This window comes from Daucus carota, chromosome 8 (assembly GCF_001625215.2).
Source record: "Daucus carota subsp. sativus chromosome 8, DH1 v3.0, whole genome shotgun sequence".
NCBI lineage: Eukaryota > Viridiplantae > Streptophyta > Magnoliopsida > Apiales > Apiaceae > Daucus > Daucus carota.
This window is the reverse complement of record NC_030388.2, coordinates 25,743,357-25,762,134: the sequence shown is the minus strand read 5'-3', so window position 1 is coordinate 25,762,134 and position 18,778 is coordinate 25,743,357. Positions and strand designations below refer to the sequence as shown.

The 18,778-nt window shown below is 33.5% G+C and overlaps 3 protein-coding genes across 3 annotated transcripts; 1 reads left to right on the top strand and 2 right to left on the bottom strand.

Moving 5' to 3' along the window:
* Window positions 1-201: 201 nt before the first annotated feature.
* Window positions 202-3,240, bottom strand: LOC108199904 (malate dehydrogenase). The gene is made up of 7 exons (XM_017367929.2): window positions 2,990-3,240; window positions 2,022-2,180; window positions 1,740-1,915; window positions 1,215-1,480; window positions 963-1,098; window positions 736-847; window positions 202-579 (listed from the first exon to the last, which is right to left on the bottom strand). The coding sequence occupies exons 1-7, from the start codon at window positions 3,030-3,032 to the stop codon at window positions 485-487; spliced, it is 987 nt and encodes a 328-aa protein (XP_017223418.1). The 5' UTR covers window positions 3,033-3,240; the 3' UTR covers window positions 202-484.
* A 3,695-nt stretch (window positions 3,241-6,935) lies between these two features.
* Window positions 6,936-7,782, bottom strand: LOC108198914 (uncharacterized). The gene has a single exon (XM_017366684.2). The coding sequence runs from the start codon at window positions 7,671-7,673 to the stop codon at window positions 7,122-7,124; it is 552 nt and encodes a 183-aa protein (XP_017222173.1). The 5' UTR covers window positions 7,674-7,782; the 3' UTR covers window positions 6,936-7,121.
* A 2,808-nt stretch (window positions 7,783-10,590) lies between these two features.
* Window positions 10,591-16,749, top strand: LOC108199094 (putative E3 ubiquitin-protein ligase XBAT35). The gene is made up of 10 exons (XM_017366843.2): window positions 10,591-10,856; window positions 11,049-11,163; window positions 11,319-11,399; window positions 11,500-11,588; window positions 11,702-11,793; window positions 12,253-12,334; window positions 12,498-12,603; window positions 13,840-13,925; window positions 14,400-15,102; window positions 16,425-16,749. Exons 1-9 carry the CDS (start codon window positions 10,755-10,757, stop codon window positions 15,066-15,068), a joined length of 1,422 nt encoding a protein of 473 aa, XP_017222332.1. The 5' UTR covers window positions 10,591-10,754; the 3' UTR covers window positions 15,069-15,102; window positions 16,425-16,749.
* Window positions 16,750-18,778: the final 2,029 nt, after the last annotated feature.

Sequence of the window (18,778 nt, the reverse complement as noted above, 5' to 3'; positions counted from 1 at the left end):
ATTAACCTTGGAGATGCTCTTACACTTGCCTTGCTGCATAACCGGTTCTTAATCGCTTACAGATGTTTGTTTTTACTTCTGAAAAAATATAAACGTTTTCCCCGAGATCATTTTTGGATAAAACATTGATATATATGCCATAAATTATAAGTGAAAAAGACATCCACAGGAAACACACATAACAATCGCACCAGCTCACAGTGAAAAGCAACGGTGTTAAGAATAATCAAAGGCAAATGAAAAATACATGTCCTTTTTTATCACAATGGGCAAGCAACATCCATATCAACTCTCCATGACAGTAATCTGAAAGCCTAAATTTTAAGTTTGCCCGAATTTAAAACACAAAACTACATATAGATCCGACAACAAAGAGGATCTGCATAATGAGCACTTGCATCATTAGCGTTTTGCAATTTCAAGAGAGTTGCATTATTAATCTTGTTCTCTTCCAGTTTCCACACTGTTGCAGAAGACGAGAAATTTAAGAGAGGCAGGAGTATGCCAATGCCTTCTCCTCACTGAGTTCCTCAGCCGTCAAGTCCAGTTTCTTCCTTGAGAATTCGTCAATGGAAAGTCCTGCAATGAGTCAAAGTAAAATTAAGACACATATTTGGCAAAATAATATATAAATTAAGGCACAACAAAGTAAAATTTGCTTAAAAACATTGCTTTATGACTTCATTACTAAAGATAATAACCATGTAGCATGTTTTGATATCAAGGCAGCCTAACCTTGAACAATTTTCCATTCTCCATTAGCGCAGGTTACTGGGAAGGAATAGATAAGCCCGGCTGGCACATTGTATGAGCCATCAGAGTATACTCCCATAGAAACCCAAGTACCCTAGAATGTGCAAGTAGGAGACAATTAATTCCAAGTAACAGTTGCATAACCTAACTATGAGCACCAACATCGGAAAGTACCACTAAACAGAAAACCAAAATTAGACAGGACTAACCTCTGGTGTCCCAAGGACCCAATCACGAATGTGGTCACAAGCTGAACTAGCAGCAGATAATGCACTGGAGAGCTTTCTAGCTTTGATAATTGCAGCACCACGTTGTTGGACAGTTTTAATGAATTCTCCATTCAACCTGAACGAAAGCAGTCCATTAGTTCAAATATGGGAACAGATTTAACAAGTTCTCATAGTTAACGTCATCGAATATGACGAACCCATAAACAAGAATAGACAATCTTATCGACTCACCATTCATCATCAGCAACAAGCTCTCTGACAGGCTTTCCCCCAACAGTTGCATGGTTGACATCAGGATACTGTGTTGATGAGTGATTTCCCCAGATGATAGCATTCTTAACATCGGATACTTGAACATTCAATCTCTCAGAGATTTGACCAAGTGCCCTGTTATGATCTAATCTTGTAAGACAAGTTATGTTCTTCTCAGGGATGGATGGTGCAAATTCCTTCAAGATCAACGCGTTGGTGTTGGCAGGGTTTGCAACTACCAGGACCTGAATCAAGAAATATCAACAATTTCAAATTATTTATCCCTCATTCCAGTTGTTGATAGAGTGCATAAGAATAATCAACAGCAGCTACAATGCGAGCGTACTAATTCCTTATGGCATTTATTACACATACATGTACATCCCTGATAAAATCTAAACATCAAATGCATGTATCTTCACATAAACAATAATATACAAACATCTATTACATGATTTCATTAGGATTCATGTTATAGACTATAATAGTGAAAAATTCAGTTACCTTGCAGTTTGCAGCAGCATGCTTCTCAAGAGCTGAAGCTTGACTCTTGTAAATGGACACATTCTTTGTCATCACATCCTTCCTTTCCATGCCTTCTTTTCTCGGGAATCCACCAACCATTACTGCATAGTTAACTCCAGTGCATGCCTCAACAACATCAGTTGTTGCAACAACACCTGGTACAAATTGTAACATGAAAAGCTATAGTCAGATTAAATACTTCCGAATTGTGATTATTTCTTTCAAAAGTCAAAGTTACATAAAGAAAGTGTAGAAACTAACCTTTCAAGAGGGGAAAAGCAGCATCGACCAACTCCATTTTCACTCCATTCAAAGCTTCAGCAGCTGGTGGAATATCAAGCATGTGGAGGATTACCGGTTGGTCAAGACCCAACATCACTCCTCTGGCAATCATCGGTACAAGAGCATATCCGATTTGTCCTGCAACAAAGACATAATTTCCTCAATACAAGTAAAAAATGCAGAAACACAAAAAATGCTTAAAACAGAAAATAAGACTCCAAGGCAAGATGCAAAAAATGCCTAATTCTTTTATTCCGAAAAAAAGCAATAAGCTTGACATAAAATTTAAACAACTCATCACCAAAATAGCAGATATCAAAATCATTAAAGGAATGTAATTGGGTCAAGATCCAATGGCATGAACTAATTTCTAGCTTATTAGGCCCTGGATGATTGGGGAGCCGCTAGTTTTCGACTATGACATAAAGTCATCTATGGATTTTCCAACCAAGGGTTTTGAAACAGCGGATGGCACGTCAAAATTCATAACTAATTCAAAACAGTCTTATCTAATCAGTTAAGCATATCCCGGACATAGATCTCAGTTCCTCTACCTCCCCCAAAAATCTCGATAATCTACACTCGCTAACACTCTCAGAGTAACTATTCCTCTTAATACCTATCCTTATCAACATACTTCATACAATCTCTACCAAGTCAAAACAGTATAATCATCCAAAATCAAACAATAAATCATCGCAACGAGATCTCAAAACCACACAAGTTTCATCAGATTTCATCAACAATCAAATAACTAAAACCAGTCCTCATGATCTGAACCAATAATAACAAACAAACTGCTACATATATTATCAATCAATTAGTAATGAAACAGTGAAACTAAACACAGATCATATGTATGTATGAGCAGATCTATTGAATCATGAGTTATAACTAAGCAAGACAGTTAAAAAGGATTCAGGAAGTTGAGATGAGAGATCTGATACCAGCAGCACCGGTGACGAGAACTCTGGCTGGTTCCTTGGCCATGGTTGAGTTTGAAGATTGAAGATGAGACGAAATGATGTTTTGAGTTGGTTGCCGAGAGGTGAATTAAAGTGGACGGTGTAAACGATGAGTGGACTGTTGAGTGCCTGTTATACTCTGTGTTTTATAGCGATAATGGACCAAAGGGTTTAGCGATGGTGAAATTAAATAATCCGGTTTTTTTTATGTAAGCGCGGAAAATATTGTGTTTCGATCATTTTGATTGGCTCCTATCTCATGATAATGGTGGATCCCCTGCAAATACACTAACTGCACCAATCAAAATCTTCCAAATACAAAAAATTTCGCGCTTAGCATGTGCTTATTTGCACACACTAGCTAAACCATAAATAATTTCATCGATGTCTTTCTTTTTTTCTTTTTTTTTTAGATAAGCATTTCATCGGTCTCTTACATATCAACTTGTATAATATCTTTTTTAAACTAATTAGTAAACTTTTAAATACATTTTTGTTGAATTAATAAATCGAATTTCCTGCTATATATCAAAATGGCACATAGGTGTTGCTTTCATTTAGCATCATATGTGAGCAGAGTTTATTTCAAGTTATCAACTTCCGAAAAGCGTTGAGATCATTCCATTGGCGGAAGATTTTGCGTCACACGTAAGTCTCATGTAACAAAATTATGAGCGAATGTAAGTTACTTGTGAAGAATGTCATGAGCTAAGATATTACGTTTATGTTGTATCATATTATTATTTTTGTTGTGCACTAAGTCGGAGGTTTTCACAGAAAAGAAACAGGATTGCCTACATTTTACCTTAGTCAGATCTATGAGAATACCGAGTATGCCTGATATGGTATACTATGACATCGGTTAACTAAACAAAGATATATATAAAAGTGATTCAAAATTCCAAACATTTCCATGCGGTCAAAATTTAATGACTTTTATTTATTTTTTAGTTATCTCTCTCTTTCGATCAAAATCAAATAATTTTTTATATTTTTAATTTAACTCTCTCTCTTACTATTTATCAACCATGTTTTATACACAAGTGCTTATTGCAAAATTAATTTTCTCGTATTATATTGTAATATAATATTTTACGCACACTATTTCTAAGAAGTTCATAATATTTAGATAGAAGATCGTGTATCATGTTAAAATTGAAAATGTATGTAATTTAAGAAATAGTTAGTATTATAAAAATCAAGAATGAAATTAATCGGTACTGATTAATAACTAATTGAAAAATTAAAAATTGGCTGAAGTGATTAATTAAAATTAATATTATTTATGATATAATCATTTATATTCTACAATTAATTATAATTTTTACACACATTTTATTATTTTGACTATTTTGACTGATTAAATATTGATTTTATCAATATTATATCGATTAAATACCGATTTTTTGATCGGATTTTGCAAAATCATATTAAAATCTGTTTTATCACCGTTTAATTAGTTAATGGGCCAATTTTATATGACATGAAATAAGAAAATGAAAATTTATATATATGATATTATAAGAATATTCGTATTAGATGCTAAAGCGATGACTCATGTGCAGGCTGAAGCATCGTTGGGCACAGTGCTTGCTCCATGATTATTCGTTGAGGCAGTGATCTGACGTCCGATCCATAACACTCAACTTGTTCCATACCTTAAATTAGTTAATCATATTATAGGTCTGTTTTATACTATGATAATGCACATTTGAATATATTTAAATAACGGCATGAAAGCAGCTACTACTCAGATGATACCGGGATGTATTGACGATAAAAAGAAAGAAAACAAAATCTTTTTTGGTCGAAAGAGATGTTATATATCAATAAATGACGTCAACATATAATAGAAGAATTTCAAGCAGCTCCAAATTTGGGGCAGTCATCGTTAAATAATTCCATGATCATGCATATAAACTGACCAAATATCCACTACGAGAATAATAAAATTGTGGGGAACCACGAAAGGGATACATGGAAAATTGAAAAGAAACAGTCAAAATTGTCCCGGGTGGTAATACAATATGCTTTTCTATCACAATCCATGTCTTATGTTTGCATATTTTCAAAATCACCCTGCATTCGAACTTTTGAATATTTGTCAGAAAATCTTAAGTTTGAATCATATTTTAAGAATCAAATTCTATAAGTCACAAAAATACTAGAATATTAAAATATCGATAATAATTTTATAATTTATTCATAAATAATAATTTTGATTATTCAAATTCTTATATAATATATCATTTATATGTAGTTTTAAAACATAATTATCAATTAATCATTGATATTTTTAAACTGTAACAAACATTAAGATTATTGTTTAACTTATGAGTTATATTATTAAACACATTGTCCAGTAATTTATAAAAATAATTGTTTTATCTTTTAATTATAATATTTATGTTGTTAAATAGAATGGTTGTAGTGCGTACAATGTCTATGAACTTATCGACCAAAGTTGTTTTATTCTATAAGTGAAGTTGCAGCGTAAATGAAACAAATTCACTTAAAAAATAATCAAGTCTTTTTCAGAAGGCGTGACAACTCAGCAATTTTACATATCTTTGTCTGATTTTGTCAAAACGACTTAGGGGTCGTTTGGTTGGGTCCTTTCTGGTATCAGGTATGGGTTTGGTTCATTCCAACCCCATACCTGATGTTTGGTTGAAATTTTTTTAATCTGAGAAACCCACCAGGAATGAGTTTCTCATACCCTAGGGGGGAGGTGGGTATGAGAAGGGGGTATGGGTATCAGTTTTAGTTTAATTATTTTTTAATATAAAGTATTATAAAACTTTACAAAAATATTTTAAATTGAAATTGGTAAATCTCACCTGAATAATAAATATTTTTATTTAACAATAATTAGTTTTATTTAATTATTTTATAAAAATATTTCAAATAACATAAATTCATTCCGGCACTGAACCAAACAAATGCCATCAGGAATGATACCTCAAACCCATACCAGCTCAAACCGATTCCTGATTCCAAACCGATACCGTCTCGCGAACCAAACGACCCCTTAGAGCACCCACAGCGGGGAAGCCCACTTTTCCTTCTTTCTAGTGTCATGTAGGAAAAAAGAGGTCCGGGTAATGAAATGGGCATTCACCTCCAATGCATGCCAACAATATATAATATTTATTTATTATGTTATGCACTATCATGAGGCAATATTTGAGTAAAATAGTAAAAAGAAAAGAAGTGGTCAGGGCCGGGGAAGAGGCCCTGCCCAGTTTTTAATAAACTGCTCCAATGCAAATATCAGTGGCCAAGTCCTCTTCATAATTTTCAAAGCGGCAAATGACCCCACGTTGGAGGTGCTCTTAAAGACAAGACATTCCTCTTTTATTGTTATTTTTTAATCTTTGGTATTCATATTAATTTGACCTTCGTGTTTTGTTTCATTATTTAGTTTTTACATGTTTTTATTAATCATATATAATGGTTTATTATTTATTTATTTTCAGAGATTCTAATATTGGACTTTACAATTAATTATAAATTCATAATCATTTAATACAATAATTAGGAACAATTATGAAACTAAGACATGAGTATCTCAAACCATGAAAAACTTTTAACTAAAAACTTAATTAGTTATTAAAAATAATAAAAATAATCAATATTTTCAAAAATACACACATTTTGTCTATAATTATAGCTTGTCTCATTAGAATTTGGAGATGTTCTAACTAAATATCTATTAAATTTTAAAAATGATGACCAAACAAAAACAGAGCGAATACGCCGAATAGTGAAAAGTGCTACAAATATGATTTTTGTGAACGCAACTTTCCGAAGCAAATGTGAATCGACGACGAACAAAACATCAACGATGCTTTCAAGTTCCATGTATAAGAAAGAACATCGATCAATGTAATTGACAATTGCACAAATTCATACTCAAAACTCAAAAGAAATAAAGAACTCCCCAGCCCCCTGTTTCTATTAGACTCTGTACATGAAACAAAAGACCCTTTCGTTTGATATATAAGTAAGTATATCGATATTCAATCAGTTTTTTCCCCAGTAACAAATCTCGAAAAGAATCCCAAATGAAAATTTTGAAAAATTCTTCTCAATGTGCTTGTGCATATTAAATCTATAAGCCTCGAGCGAGCATTTCTTGGTAGTCAAGTATAGATTGCTCTCTCTGAATCTCCATTTCTTGACGAAACTTTGAAATAAACTCCTCAGCCCTCTCGTCAACTCTAAGCGGCGATGCACTCGACGACACAACCTTTTTCCAAGCCTCATCAACGTCAAATTCGTTGCACACACTTTGTTTTTCGAACTTATTAATTTTCATGTTCGTATTTTCGAATTTTGCAGCACCACTATTCCGACTTCTTGAACTGCCTGCTTTTTCTTTTTCTTTGTGCAACGATTTCGACGTGGACTCGGAGAAAAGCTTGTCAACATAGATGGCTGCAGAGGGGCTGTTTCGAACGTAAAGATTGGTTAGATTGCGGCGACGTTGTCGGTTTAAGAACCGGAGAGTTGTTTTATGGTACAAAGACAGGAGATGAGATGTGGCGAGTCTGATTGATTTAGAGATGTTGAGGTTGGTTGTTTTGGCTCGGATTTTATTGGTGAATTTGTTCCACGCCTTTGTGGCGGAGAGGAGCTTCTTGTTTAATTTGAAACTGGACATTCGAATGTGGTTTCTTGGGTTAGGAATGAGATGGAGATTAGAGGCAGAGAGGAGTTTTGGTTTACTTGAGTAGTTGGCTTGTTGGACATGGATACTTGGAGTGTTGGGATTTTATACGGCCTAAAATGTGCACTTGCTTCATTGGCTTATGTAGAAGGGAATATGGGCAGGGGCGGATCTAGGAAGAGACGGGGGGACACGTGTCCCCTCTAATTTATTTTTTTACATTTTTTGACCATTCTAAATTTTGCAAAATTATAAAAGTACCCCCCAAAAATTTAAAAATATACAGGTGTTTTCCGAAAATTTGCTTCATGCCCCCTAATATTACTGTGCTAGATCCGCCCATGAATATGGGTTTCATTTTTAAACAATGGTGCAGTGATTGAATTTGTACACTGGTAACGGTGTGCATTGTATTTTTCACATTTGAGAATTTAGTTTTAAAATATTAAATATTTCAAATATCAGGCGGTTTAAACAAGTCTAATGACTGTGCTAAAATAAACATGTCTATTACTATAAATATTTAGTATCAAAAAATAAATTTTAATGTTAAATTACTTATATGTCACCAATGTTTTGTGTTATATCTTATTTCAAATTTAATTTATTGTCCAGGTACCCACTCTTCTAACCAGAAGTTTAGTTTTATAAAATAACTTTACACCAAGAATTCAATATTTTCATTTTTTTGGTGTTTTTTATTCAAACAAATTATAACATTATTTTATTTTATCCTAGGATATATCACATTTGGCTGTTACTAGGATCTATGTTGGGCATAAAAATTGAGAGAGCCAGCGAGCTAGTTTATACCTTTCTTAGTTCGCTCATCATAGGACGTTTTGTTTAATTATATATGCAAAATGAAGCGTTAGGAAGGGGGAAAGATAAAAGAAAAGAAGTCTAGCATGTACATGAGATTTTGGAGATGGAAAAGTATAGCAAGTGGTAGTAGAAAAGAGGGGGAAAAAAGGAGGAGGAGCTGGACATTAAACACTTTCGGCTAATATTTTGGACACCAGACAGTTCAAACCACCTCAGCTTCGGCCCCTTTGCGAAACTGGCATAGTCAACATTTGCATAATGAATTACTATTATTATTGGATAGCTGGGGTGGAATGCCACCTTTAACAATGGAAATATTCAAATAGATAACCACTCTGCAGTTAAAAATATGTCGGATTAGGTTGCAAGTCGTCACATATGAAGGCCCCTTTGGTCGCCTATAACCCCATTTCACCGGTAACTACAAATTCTTACCGTAAATTATTCATAAATCACTTTAATTTTATTATCATATTTTTAATAACTTATAAGTAATTAATAAGTCAAGATTATTAAAATAGAAATTATAAATTTCCAGCTTATATGTCACATCAGTCACGTAAGTCATAAGTTATAAATTCAGGGAACAAATTCTAAATGAATTATGTTTGTCGATTTTTAAAACCAGGACAGTGACCTTAATCTTCAGACTGATATTCCGAAAGTAAAACAAACAGTTTATGGGGTCGTTTGGGTGAGTTTAAAATAAGTGCTTCTTGCTTAAAATAAATAAGTGGAGTAGAAGTTAGAAGCAAAATAAGACTTATAAGTGATTAAAGTGTTTGGGAAATAAGTTTAAGCCCTGAAACAAAAGCTAGCATTCCTAGCTTTTTATAAGTGCTTCTTGACTTTTTACACAAACGGTACGAATAAGTGCTTATAACTTATAAGCCGAGAAGCCCAGCTTATAAGTGCCCGCCAAACACCCACTATGTACTCGTTTTTCCTATATTAATCTTTACAGAAAACAACATAAAAACATGAATTTGTATGGATCGGCCATGCATATAAGTCAAACTAAACATCTAAAACGTTAATCGTACTGTCAAATTACAGATTTTGTGACTTTTGTCTAAAAAATAAGAAGAAAATAGTTAAGATCTTCTTCACTTTGGGAGAACTAATGGAGAGTTTAATATGCGGGACAAATGTCATCAACTTCCACAATATTAGTGATGCTAAGCTTTCATGCTGGGATCAGTCCGTGAAAATGACAACATAACCATGTCATAAGTGTCTCCATATTCCATTGTATCTTCTTCGTTAAGAAAAAGGAAAGTTCCTATTCATTCCATATATGTTCATTATTGAAGTTAATAATATATGTAGATGTATCTGTTTCATTACAACGCGTTTGAGAGCTATCAACTCTAATTACAAGTTCATAAAAATCTTTAGAGTAAACTTCAAAATTGTGTCCGAAGTGTATACCGATTTTCAAAAAATTGGTCAAAATTCTAAATTTTCAAAAAGATGATCAAACTTTCACTCCGTTTTTTAAATGTGTGGCTGTTGTTAAATGTCACTTACGGAGTATCGGACTGATTAGTAAAAATGAGTTTCAAATTCTCATAAAAGTGGCCAAACTTTGGCCCGATTTTAAAAAAATGTGGCTCTCGTTAGTGACATTAAACGGGAGCCACACTTTTTAAAAAGCGGAGATAAAATTTAGACATCTTTTTAAGAATTTAGAATTCTTGCCAACTTTTTTGAAAATCGGCGTAAATTTTGGCCACAACTCTAAAATTTATTACTAATTTAAAATTTTGAAAATTCGGCACATCTAATGACAATGAATCACATCAAACTGTCACAAGAGAGGTTAAACAAAATTTAAATAAATTAAAGAATAATAATAAAACAAACAAAACAATTTAAAATGACAAAAATCTTTATTATGAAAAAATATTATTAAAAAATAAAACGTAAATTAAAATAACTGATCTGGGTTTTTCACCATCGCCAGGAAAAGGAGGAAGACACGAAGGTTTGTTTTCAGAACACCAATTTAGCAGCTCAAATAATAAAAATATATCATCAATTTTGTAAAATTTAATATTTCTCAAGTCGACTAAAGAAACAAAGTGGGACATAGATTCTGACATTCAGTTGCAAACAAGTTCGATCTCCTTCGAATATCCCCCATTCTCATCTCGTCCCACAGAAAGTTCAAACGAGTTTTCTCGTGGGCGCGTCGTGAAAAAAAGAAAAGAAAAACTCAAAACCAGACTGAGTTGAATTAAGAAAAAAATGGGGCAGCAACAATCTAAAGACGAATTGCTGTATCAACAAGTTAATTACGGCAATATCGAAGGCATCAAATCTCTTCGCAGCGATGGCGCTGGCCTTGAGGTATCCCAATTCTCTCTCTCTCTCTCTCTAATTCTCACACTTTTAATTTGATCAGTTAGTTTGAATATATGCGTTTGATCAGTTAAATTATTGAAATTAGCGTCTGAATTATTGTTATTATTATTATGTTATGGGCTAATTTGCGAGTTCTGTTAGCGAGTTTTTAATAGTTTGTGCGTTTTATTTGGGCAGTGGATTGATAAAGAAGGGAAGACTCCGCTTATTTTAGCTTGTATGAACCCGGAGCTTATTAATGTTGCCAAAACTTTGATAGAATTGGGTGCCAATGTTAATGCTTATCGCCCCGGTGAGTTCCGTCCGATACCCTTCACTGATATACGCGTAATTGATTATTGATAATTATTGATCTATGATGAAGTTGATTGATGAAATGTGACTATTCTAAAAGCACGGCCACCTGATTTGTGTAATTGGATATCGATTTTGATGGAATCTATTTAGGTCGTCATGCCGGGACTCCTCTGCATCATGCTTCAAAAAGAGGTCTTGAACAGACAGTTAAGTTGCTTATTTCCCATGGAGGTAAGTCGTTTAAGTCAACAGACGATGTTAAGCTGTGGTTCTCGTCTTGGTAACAAATGGATAAAGATTAATACGATTATTTAAAAAAAATTGATCTCAGCAAATGCTTTGATGATGAATGATGATTGTGTATCTCCACTTGGTGTTGCAAGAGAGAAAGGGTATGCCAACGTTGTCCGTGCAATCGAGGTAGTCATCAAGTTTCACTTGCTATGTTACTTTGTTACTTCTCGACATTTTACTAATTAATAGTTATTGATTGTAGCACATTTTGTTGTTGTTCTTTACTATCTTCCTTTCAGGGCCATATCTGTTTGTTCTCAGGTTGGCTGCGCGAATTTTATGGGCCGGGCTTTCTTGGACTACTTGCTCCTCAATTGCTTTCGAGAAAAGTGTCAGTGCATCTTACTCTGACTTTGTCAATTACTCCTCTGTTTATAGATTCACACAATTACTTTATTGATAGCATTGAAATTATATGAAGTTAAGCTTTACTTATGTTGTAAATTTCTGTGTGTCATGTTGCATATATGACGATGGTTTGCTTACATTATGCCTTTAATATTGTAGCAGCCTCAGTGCATCTGCTTCTTTCATGTTGACGCTTCTTGATTAACATGCTATGAGGCTCCCATGCTTCTTTTCTTCGGACCTTAAGCTAGCTTGCCTAGGACTCTAGATTATTTCTCTATTTATTCTATACATTCTGCATTATAGGTGGTATATTAGAAAAATATTAGCTGAATTCTTGTTAAGATATCTCAGTCTATATTTTAAAGGCTATGTTGTATAATTTTTCTGTGCCGATTATTGCAATTGTTAACTCATTCTTTTGGCAATGGCATATGTGCAGTTGGGTTGTTATATTGCCATGTGGTTCACGTAATTTCACAAGGCCATTGAAGTTGGAACTTGCAATATATGTCAGTCCTCAGGTACTCGGTACTCCTTATTCTTCGATTAATATTAAGATGTTATTTCCTAAATTTATGTTGTCTTTATAGAGGTCCTTACTATTCGTTCTTCTCTAATTTGTTGAAAATTGTATCCTTTCTTGAAATCATAATATTAACTTTTTGGCACTTTTGAATCAAACAGGATGCACAGCCTCGAACCACTATAGCATTATGGAAAGCCAATTTGGAGGAACCAAAATATAACCAGGCTGATTCTTCAGTGGTCATTTCCGATATATCCAACAACAGTAATTTTCATCACTTCTTCATCATAATCTTAATGCACACGCATGTTCCCATAATGCAGATCCTTGGTTACTAAAGGTTAATGATATACAGTATCATTCCTCTCTGAAGGGGAAATGTGTAAACATCATGAAATTAGTCTATTTTTGCATTTGTGTTAGAGTCCTGATTAAGAAATATAAACCCTAGCAGTCTAATAAGAAAATGCGACAGGTTGGAGGAGGGTCCTGGGAACACATGAGTGATAAGCTTGAACTAGTTTGGTGGGAGATAAAGATAGTCATGGTGCTATGAGGTATTTGATGATAGAGAAACCTTGATTTGATCTGTTAGTGTGGGACTCATTCCCTCCACAGCCTTAAGACAATCTACCATATCAAATTACTGTCAAAAGTCTAACACAACAGAGGGCACCTTATGGTTTGGGTCGTGTAATTGTGTAAACAAAAAATGAGATTGGAAAAATTCTTAATCTTTTATTAACCCTCATAGTTTCTGCTGCTATCGCCAATATAAAACTATTCAAGATTTAAACTGTATTAGGATTTAGCAGTGTTGGAATTATATCTTTTACTCCTAGTCTTCTGAATTGAGTCGGCAGATTCACTGATTAAGGATGAAGGAATGCTGAAGAGAATGGGAAACAAAGGGATGAGAGATCAAATATTGCATTGAGTTTATAATAAAATTAACTGATTACAGAGCTACATTTGGTTAAGCTGTGACTAGATTATAACAGCTCCACTATATTTAATAGATTTCCCGCTCACAAGCCATGCAAGTTTTTTTTAATGCATTTACTGTAGAGTACTTCTCAACCCTATAATAGACTGACCTAACTGGAAAAGCTGAAACCAAATTTTGTTTTTAATTTACAGTTGCACAATATAAACATATGTCCTACATATATTGTGGGGCTGGCGGATGAACTATTCTATCCCAATATACAGTATGCAATGTTAATCCTGGGTGAACTTGCCTATTGGAAGTAGAAAACTTGCCCTCTGCCTTGTTTCATTGTCAACATAAATGGATTCCCTGATCTCTAAGTTAAATAGAAGCAAGGTGAAACAGTAGCCACTAGCCACTTTATCTTATCACATCTGCATGACAGTAACTTGTTCTTCAATACATCTTTGAATTAGATTGTGCAATTCTGTAAAATCTTCAAAAATAAGGACTACATGATTATCCTAATATATTAAATATATGACTTTATATGATTGTTTATACTGCAGAGTCACTACTTAAACTTGGTCCCGTTGATGAGAGTGACAAAGAACAGTTGAAGCGGTTTTGTAATGCTTGTAAGGGAATTCCCCAGGTAAAAACTTCTTTTAATTGCATTTATTTAGTCAATTTTCTAGACCTAGGGCTAGCAGTAAACATGGGGAGAATTCCTATATTATTTTTTTAATATTAGACTATCCTCTTAACTTATATTGTATATAGCTTATTCTCGCACTAGAGTAGTTTATTGGTTATCCATTTTGAAAGTAACAAGCAGTACGAAATGGCAGCAACACACCTCTTTTGTGATTTCCTTCTATCAAAGAATCATATAAACTCTCGATTCCCAAGCGATACACTTTGAGTCGAAAGACTGTTTTCAATTCTAACAAATTTTACTTTTGAATTAGAAACTTGACTGAATCCGATCTTTTTGATATATATCTTGATATACTCACAAAGTTTTTCCAATTTATTAGAATATGATCTATCATATCATTGTTGTTCTCAGATAACAGGTCCAATTATACAGTGCATAGGTTTAAATTGTCTTTTAAAATATTTTTAGGTTGTGCATGCTTTTCATCCACAAGCACCGACTGTCCTGGTAAGTGCCCCACCAGTAAAAGAAGATATGGAACTAGCTATGGCGATCAATGCCTCCCTTCAGTCATCTATGCAGGAGTCTCAGGTTATTAGTAGCCAACTTGGTTCAGGAGGACACGCGTCTACAAGTGGGACTACTCCTACAGATGATATCAGTTACAACTGTTCTGTTGATCCTAGTTTGCCTGCGTCTCATAAAGGATCCACCAGTAAATCAGAAGTCCAGGAAGTAATTCCGAGTGGAAATTCTGATAGCCAGAGTGGGATCCAGTCTTTTGTTCCAACAACACTCGAGAGTCTGAATCCAGCCCCATCCCCTTCAGCTCCACCTATGGCAGATGCTGAATTTGATGCTGGTCCGATCCATTATCCATCAATCGATTCGTCGCTTGTTGACTTGTCCTCTCCAGCTACTGAGAGTTTACCTACTGCAGCAGTTGGAAAAAAACAAGATGATGAAGCTTCTTCATCGTGTGTAATATGTTTAGATGCCCCAGTTGAGGGAGCTTGTATCCCATGTGGTCACATGGCTGGATGCATGTCATGTTTGAATGGTATCAAAGCAAAGAAATGGGGTTGTCCTGTTTGCCGTGCCAAAATTGATCAGGTGATACGGTTATATGCTGTTTGATTGTTGGAGCAAGATCTGAATGAAGCTGTAAATGGTAGGCTTTTCTTCCTATGTGTTTTAGTATATGAAGATGATTGTATTTCATTATAATTAAGCTGGGAAAATCATATTTGCCGAGTAATATAAAAGTATTATTATTAGCAACATGTCAATCATTTGAATATCAAAGTTGTCACCACAATTAAACTAATACTACGAGTCGTCTCTTTACAATTCTTCAGTTCAGACTCCAAATGTCATAGTTGTTTAAAATGTAATTTTCGATAACTGTTCTTTAGACAAAATCACATTTATATGGGTCGCAACTCGCAACGTTACAGACATGTAATGTAATGTGTGCATACACAACTTTGTATATATGTTGTGATGTAGTTGTACAATTTTATACCGGTAATTAATAAAGCATACAAGTTAGTTTTGCAATAAGCTTGTTGTTGCAATGTTACAAGTTTCCTTCCCATGTTTAATAGGATTTTCAGATCGACTATGCATACATTTAATGCTTTTAGTCAATAATATTTCATCCTTATCTTTCTTTGGTATTAGTAAGTAGAGAGAATCCTATGTACTTTTATGCATATCTCCATATGCTGCATAGTCATAAACTGTCTTAGATGCCAATTCAGGTTCTTTTTGGGGAAAAATCTTTAATCATATTAGTTGGGTCGAAAACATTTTTTAAGTGTCAGGAAGAAATGCTGCAGTTTTACACATGAAAGGTTGATTGCACACTAGAGGATAGGGGGTGTTGTGGAATGGTTTTTTCTGGACTCTCAAGGCTAGAATTGTATTAGCATTCCCCTTTCTCTGTGCAAGTACAAGGAAATGAGCAGCAGGGCTCTCCATTTTTTTTTTGTGTGTGTGTGTGTTATGCAGAGTTTTAAAATAAGAGCAAGTTGTTTTGTAAATAAAACCAAATCACATTTATGTTTGAAAGATGTATGCTACTTTCTAATTGTTTCTTTTGCTCCATCATTCATGTTGAATTATGTCAACATCTATACGTTTTAAAATAAGAGCAAGTTGCTCTAAATAAAACCAAATCACATTTCCTGTAGAGTACATTCTAATTATTATTTTTGGCCCATCTTTCATGTTGCATGCTTCTGTGACACTTATTTTAACGTCTATACTTTGTTCTATATCTAGCGCCGAGTATAGTAGTATTTTGCTATTTTACATCCATGCTTAACATTGCATTAGATTATTATTTTTTGAATCATATTATAGATATAGCATTGCTTTGGACATGTGCTCTTACGGCCCACCTGGGGGGCTTTTGTTTTACATTTCTCTCGACTCACATCTCAATTCTTCTAAAACCAGTCTGATATTTTTTGTGAATATCTTTTGTAGTACCTAATCCTGATGGTAGGAGGCAATGAGGCATCATCAAGAAGAGCCTCCCGCTTGATATGGCCCTTAAAGTTATACGGCTGCTTTATCGAAAGGAGAAAAAGAAGTAGCTAGTACAAATCTGGTTACCAAAATTGTGGATCTACATATGTTTATGTTGGTAAGTAATGGAATCAAAACAAAATCATTGTTCCCATTGTTGGTTTTTCCCCATCATTGATATCAGCTTTAGATTTTTTGTAAAGGTTATTGTAAATCGGATCGGATACGATGTAAATCTTGTTAAATGTGCATATCTAAGTTTTGTATGGTTTTGTTTTCTCAACCCCTCCCCCGGGTGGGGTTATCAAGAGGACAGATACGTAGCTTGGCCGGTTGGAAATTTGGGATTTGTTTCAATGTGAATAATAGAATGAGTTTGTCTAGTGTGTGTCCCACATGCTAAGCACTAACTTTTTTATGTCTGGGGACGTTTTGATTGGTGTAGTTGTTTTCACATGTATTTAATTGTTGGTTGTTTGGTCCAAATTTGTATCTAGTGAATCTACACGAAGCATATGCAACAAAGTTATAATGGAATTCATAATTTTTGGTTGTTTTGTCCAAATTTGTATTCACTGAATCTACACGAAACATAAGCAACAAAGTTATGTTTGAAGTCTGCTTAGTGGAGTTCAAAATTATGATTTATAATTTAGAGCATGTTTGTTTGGAATTAAAATATGATTTTTTAGCCATTTTTGACTTAAAAGCTTAAAAAATATCTGCTTGTGTAAATCAGAAGTCCGTTTGAAGTTAGAAATAAGCTAGAAATTAACAGTTTGAGGTACTTTTTTCAGTGACCTAATTAAAAAAGTTTAACAGAAATCACTCATAAATTACTTTTATTTATTATTATATTTTTAATAATATATGAGTTGATAAGTTAAAATTATCTAAATAGGTATTTTAAACTTCACATTTGTTACATTAGGTCATGTGGAATTATAAATCATCATTTTAACTCATCCAAACACATTTTTCAGCTTATAATAACATTTTTAAGCTTAAAATTATAAATAATTAAGTTTAAAGACAAATAGGCAGAGGTCATAATATAACACTTAAAACCATTCTGTTAGCTCAATAGCAATGTCTCTTCTTTGTGGAATATTCAATTGTTGAAATATGCTAAATGTGATAGATTGGTCCCAATATTAATTTCGAATATTATGTGTCATTACATAAGTAGCTATATATTACTCTTTTAAGGATGCTATGTAATCTAAAATTTGTTCTTAAAATGTTATAGCAAATGACATGATAGACATATGACTATTTTTAATTGGGTGATTGATATGCATACTGGGCTCATTATTAGTCGTGTGAAGAAAAGTAATCATACATTGTCACTTGCATTAGGGAAAAATTTTGAAAATGCTTTTTGAGTTACCTAGCAATTTTCATATTTTAATTAAAATAATGAACTTTTACATTACCATCAATTTTATCAACTAAAATATGTAACTTAAAACCGTCATTCGTTAATTATTTGGTCTTAATTAATCAAAACGCATGAAATATATCAGCCAAGCGGCGTCACATGAGTTATTCAATAATCTGAATATTCGACTTCAATTCGACCCTGCCTACAATTTTTCGAAAGAAGCTTAGAAGGTTCATGAATTAGGTCAGTGGGGGCCTCATTTGTATACCTGACCCACCACCACTTCCCCTGCGTCCCCAACAACCAGCGAGGATCCATAAGCAACATGTAACAAATGTAACTCTTTGATATTTTTCTACTGAATTAACGGTGTTATCTAACATTTTATGGGCAAATTAATTAAATTTTGATCGAAGATTGCAAACAATTGCTTTATAATTTAACGAAACAATGTTGCCGCGGCAGCAATATGATATTCTAAAATATTTAATTGAGTTAAGACCAACAAAATCCGAATGAAATTGAATAATCAAACCTAGTGAAAATATTCTCTAACTATAATGTAAAATAAAAATATATAACATTTTTAACTTATATCAAATCTAGATCTTATTAGAAAAATACAGAATAATGATTGTTAAACCTAGTGATATGATTGTACCGTATTCAAAAAAATAAAATTGCAACTCATATTATTTTGGAAAAACCCAAAATATCTATAATTTATTAACATATACATATAAAATTCTAATAATTAGTAATATTTTCGTATGATGCATCGCCTTCTCCTTAAAGACATTTTTCTAAAATATGCAACCTTCATTAACCCTTATTATATGGATATATATGATTAATGTCCTCTTACTAAATATATTTTCACAAAATAAGGAATGCTAAACATGCCCTAGCTTTTTCGGTTCAAATAATC